Source organism: Gorilla gorilla, chromosome 9, assembly GCF_029281585.2.
Source record: "Gorilla gorilla gorilla isolate KB3781 chromosome 9, NHGRI_mGorGor1-v2.1_pri, whole genome shotgun sequence".
In the NCBI taxonomy this organism is placed as follows: domain Eukaryota; kingdom Metazoa; phylum Chordata; class Mammalia; order Primates; family Hominidae; genus Gorilla; species Gorilla gorilla.
Genome location: NC_073233.2, coordinates 11447170 through 11452858, shown reverse-complemented (window position 1 = coordinate 11452858; position 5689 = coordinate 11447170). Strand labels below are relative to the sequence as shown.

The 5689-nt window shown below is 35.0% G+C and overlaps 1 protein-coding gene across 1 annotated transcript; it reads left to right on the top strand.

The window, feature by feature from the left end:
• Positions 1–576: 576 nt before the first annotated feature.
• LOC101150278 (olfactory receptor 52A4-like) lies at positions 577–1533 on the top strand. Its single transcript, XM_019036056.3, is given in 2 exon segments — positions 577–1363; positions 1366–1533. Coding segments are annotated over 2 exon segments (924 nt in total). The 3' UTR covers positions 1503–1533.
• The last annotated feature ends 4156 nt before the right edge of the window (positions 1534–5689 follow it).

Here is a 5689-nt window from a genome sequence, read left to right as displayed (position 1 = left end):
TGGTGTGAGAGGTTTAGGGTGCTTATATGAACTACAGAGTTTTTTATACGGCTTGTCTCCTGTATCAGAATTGCTATGGTAATACACCAAAATTATGTGACTGTCATTGTCTACTGAATGGAGTCTGAGTCTTGCAGCAGTGTCACATTTGAACACTTGGGGCTAAAGCTAGAATAAATGTTTGTATTTCTGTGTCTAAAATATAATTCCAAATATAAATATTTGTATTCCTGCTTTCCATGAACAGGTTGGAAGAGGAAACAGAAAATGGAGTTGGGGAACAAGGAAAGCACCACTAAGCAGGTTGATCACATTGGCCTCTTCTCAGAAATGATGTTCAGAAGTCTTCACTGAGTGTGGCTGGATGATTTTGCTAAAGTGTAAACTGGTGAACCTTTCTATGGGTCTTTATATTGGCATTTTTTCATTCATTAAAAAAAAGATAAGTAAGTTGATGGAGTTGGTTCTCCTAATTCTGCTATTCAATAACTTTGTGATTGGATAAGCATAAAATATATAAAAGTACAGAGAATCACAGCTTGGCAAACTTTCTCCCCTTTCTAAGAAGACCCCTGAATGGCCCTGCCTATTACAAATGGTACCTTGTTCATGCCCTTTGTGCTGACATTTATTGGGATCCCCGGTTTTGAATCTGTACAATGCTGGATTGGGATTCCATTCTGTGCTATGTATGTCATTGCTCTGATTGGAAATTCTCTACTTTTGATCATCATCAAATCGGAGCCAAGCCTCCATGAACCCATGTATATCTTCCTGGCCACGTTAGGAGCCACACCTAACACTTAGCACCTAACACTTAGCACCAGCATTGTGCCCAAGATGCTTGGTATTTTTTGGTTCCATTTGCCAGAGATATATTTTGATGCTTGCCTCTTTCAGATGTGGCTCATCCACACATTTCAAGGCATTGAATCAGGAGTCCTGCTAGCCATGGCTCTGGACCGCTATGTAGCGATCTGTTATCCTCTGAGGCATGCTATAGTATTCACTCGACAGCTAGTCACTTATATTGTAGTTGGAGTGACATTGCGGCCTGCCATTCTGGTAATTCCATGCCTATTGCTTATAAAATGCCCTCTGAAACTCTACCGAATCAAGTTAATATCCCACACTTACTGTGAACACATGGCCCTTGTGAAGCTTGCCACTGAAGATGTTTACATTAATAAGGTCTATGGTATCCTTGGAGCATTTATTGTTGGTGGGCTTGACTTCATTTTCATCACCCTCTCCTATATTCAAATATTTATCACTGTCTTTCACTTGCCTCTGAGAGAGGCACGACTTAACGTATTTAATACATGTATTCCCCATATATATGTCTTCTTCCAATTCTATCTCCTTGCTTTTTTTTCATTTTTTACTCACAGATTTGGATCTTATATCCCATCATATGTACATATCACCTTGTCCAGTCTTTACCTACTGGTCCCACCATTCCTCAACCCCTTTATCTATGGGATAAAGACCAAGCACATTAGAGATAAGGTAGTAAAAATATTCTGTTCCAAAGATGAGGCTTGAAATTTGATTGAAATAGTTTCTTCATAAAGATAATAGCTCACCTATTACTAGACCTATGAGATCCAGTCAATGGTTTGGGGTATCATTATGATTGATGAATAAATTAATGTGTCTGTATACACACACCTACAAACATATATACACATATATATTCATATCTCTGCAAGCATTTTTCTAGGTATATTAATAGAAATGAAATTGCAGTATAAAAAGTTTGTTCTGTTAATTTTTGATAAGTATTGTCATTTCATTTTAGACAATTTCAGTAGCTCATACTTCCATAAGCAAAATTCAAGTACTTGTTTCCCCATGTTATATTATTAAAATTTAACCAAAAAATAAAAAAAGTCCATAGTTTTATTACTTAAAGTCACATGGTTTTATTTTGAGTTTATTTCTAATTCACACTGGATTTTGTTTTTGTGCAAAATGTGAATTACACAGCTTAATGGAGCAAACTTAATAGAGGAAACTCTATTTTGCTAAATAGAGTTTGTATTAAGCAATTCATTATCTTTCTATGTTATTCTGTGTTTTTTTAATTTAATATATTACCACAACTTTGTGTATTTTTTCCTGTCCTTATTTTCTGACTGTCCTTATACCACCATGCTTTACTAGTTTAACTATTAAAGTCATAGAATACTTTGATGTTGTAAAGAACAAGTATTTTTTGACATTTTTGATTGCAGATATTAATTCTGGAGCCAAACCTAATTGTTTGTTTACCGATAGATTATTTTCCTGGAATTTTCCCTGAAGAAAAATTAGGTAATAAAATAAGAATTAGTACTCCCTGAGATGTTTCTTTAGCCCTTGTAATATTTATAAACAAATGTATGGGATACTAAAGTACTAATTTTAAACCTTATTAGACAACTTTAGTGAAATTGCCTGCAACAGGCTTCTGTTAAGAAAAGCCTATCCTCCTTTCTCAACTTTTCTTTAATGATGCCCCTACACCATCATGATGTGACTTTGTTTTACTCAGTTCAAAGTTATCCAGCAACACAACACACAAAAATCAACTGGAACAAAAGATGTAAATTTAGGCTGCCATTATTATTTACCTATCAGAATTTGCTAATTTATTTCCCCAAGTCTTTCATTTATTTTCTTAAAACAGAAATTAACACCTTTTCTTTCCACTTGCCTTCCACAAACACCCACCATTTGACCCACCCACCCACGATAGTGTAGCTGGATGCTGCCAAAAGAGATAAGTGAAAGCACATTATAACCTGCAAACTGTGATTCAGAGATTTTGCCTATCTAAATCCATTATTCAATCAAACCAGCTTCCATTTGCATGCTTAGGGTCTAGAATAATAAAACAAATAATTATTTCATACCAAACTAAGTAGTGTTATATGATATGTCAATATTTAAATCCTCCATCTAATTATTGGCTTCTAATTTCTCCATATCTCTTATCTCCCCTTTTCTTTAATTTTTAACTTCTTTCAGATTATTATTTTTAAGCTTTTCACTGAAGTATATCATACAATTAGAAAAGTGCACCAATCCTAAGACTACATTTTTCTCTCCCCTCCCCTCCCCTCCCCTCCCCTCCCCTCCCCTCCCCTCCCCTCCCCTCTTCTCTTCTCTTCTCTTCTCTTCTCTTCTCTTCTCTTCTCTTCTCTTCTCTTCTCTTCTCTTCTTTCTCTTTTCTTCTTTTCTTTTCCTTGAGCTCAAGTCTCACTCTATTGCCCAGGGTGGAGTACAGTGGCGCAGTCATGGCTCACAGCAACCTGAACTGCCTGAGCTAAAGGAATTCTCCCACCTCAGCCTCTGGTGGAGCTGGAACTACAGGTGCATACCCCTAGGCCCACCACCTAATTTTTTTATTATTATTTGTATAGAAGAGCTCTCTTTATGTTGCTCAGGCTTGTATAGACCTTCTAGGCCCAAGCCATCCTCCCGTCTCCACCTTGCAAAGTGCTGGGATTACAGACGTGTGCCACTGACATGAATTTTAGTATAATGGGCAGACTGAGCCAAAAAAGCATCCAGATCAAGAAACATAACACGACCAGCAAAGCAGAAATTCTCCTTCACTTGTTTCCTTGTTCCTACCCACGTTAGATAACCACTATCCTGATTTCTATTACCAAGATAACTTTGCTTCTTTAGAAATGTACATAAATGAAATATTGCAGCAAATTTTTTTGCTTCAAGTTTAGGTTTTTAAGATTTATCTATATTGTTGCATTTAAAAATGAGCTATTTCTTCTCATTGTGTTATAATATTCAACTTTATGAATACACTACAATTTCTTTACACGTTGTTTGCTTTTTTGTGGGGGGGCTAGATAATACATAATATTTTGCTATCAAAAGTAGTGTTGTGGGCATTACTTTACATAGTATTGGTAATATATGGCTGTATTTGAAGGAGTATATGTATAGAATTAGAATTGCTAGATAATATGATATTCCTAAGATTGATATTAATACATCTTGATAAATATTTTTTGAAAACTGATTTTGCAAAAAAGTAATTGTACCAATTTGTAAGATTACAGCGGAGTTTTTGCATTTTTTATTGACAAATCATATTTATAGATATTTATGTAGTAGATGAGATATTTTGATACATGCGTATAACATATAATGATCAAATAAGGGTATTTTGGATATCCACAGCCTAAAACATTTATCATTTCTTTGTGTTGGGAAGATTTCAAATCTTCTCTTCTAGCTGTTTTTTAAGTATGCAATATATTGTTGTTAACTATTGTCACCCTACTGTGATATTGAACATCAGAATTTAAGGTGTCAAGATAAAGAAAAGTTGGGTAATGAGAACAACATACAACTAAGTCCTAGGTCAGCAATTTTTAAGTGTTCTAGTTGCTTCATATCCTTGCTAGCATTTTGAATCATCAATCTTTCATTTTCTTGCTTGTGTACAGTAGCATCACGTTGTGAATTTAATTCAAACATTTTTATTCATGTCAAAGGGGTCATATGCATCATTTCTCACATTCCTTTGTCCTAAACCCAACCACATGATCACAACCAGGGACAGGAGTGAAAGAAAAATGCAGTCTCTAGATGAGTGGCTATGAGATGAGCTTAAACTATACGCTGGTGGAGGTGGAGAGGAATCTATTACTGAGACAGAGACAGAATCCATACTGGGGGATTGTTAAAGTCTCTTGCACAGTGCAGTGCTTTTGATACAAAATATAAAAAGAGCAAGACATACTATACATTATAAAGAAACGTTGGTATTTTTGAAAATGTACCACACATCAGAATAACAAGAGTGTAAAATATGACTTTAATACATTTTATCAGAACCGTATGTACAAAATGCCAAGGAGCTTAAAAGAGAAAGGTGACATTCAATGCTGAGTTCAAGGTTTTTGGGGAAAGACATGGTTAATGATGAAGTATTTGAGACGTTCTTTGGAAGATAGATGGATGTGTGTGTGTGTGTGTGTGTGTGTGTTTAAATGAAGGTATTTCTCTAAAGGACATTTCTAAAATAACTCAAGAGAAGGCGTCCAAGAATAAGAAAGGCATACATGCTGTTCAATTAAAAGCAATAAAGTTTAGAGCTCAGGCTGAGTAAGACAGCATATATTGATGTAGAAACAAAGAGGTTAGAATGTAGAATGTTTGGTTAAGAGGAAGAATTACAGTGGAAAGCAAATCAGCTTTGAAGTCAAGCATACCTAGGTTTGATTGTCAGCACTTCCATGGACTAGTCTGATACTGTGAAAGTTACTAATTTCCACGAATCTCAATTTCTGCATTGGACATTTGAAGCAATTAAATCAAATGAGGCATTTAGCAGAGGCTGATAATAATTGTTATGCTTTTGTCAATCCTTTTTTGCTGTCTCTTTTCTATCCTTAAAATTCTGGGGTCCACAGGAAATTACTTATTTTGTGTGAATTTATTTTGTTAATTTATTCATTTGATGTACCAAAGTAGATATTCTAAGTGCAAGAGTATGGCGAGATCTGTAAATAACGCTGGCATGATTTATACCCTACCATCCAAGACAATGTTTCATGAGCAAGGTGAATTTATTATTTATATTGTTCTCATTCATTAATAGTAACATTTTCTACTGACAATTTTCGATAAATGATAAAAAACTATAATGCTGTGGGATCTGTAATAAGTTCTG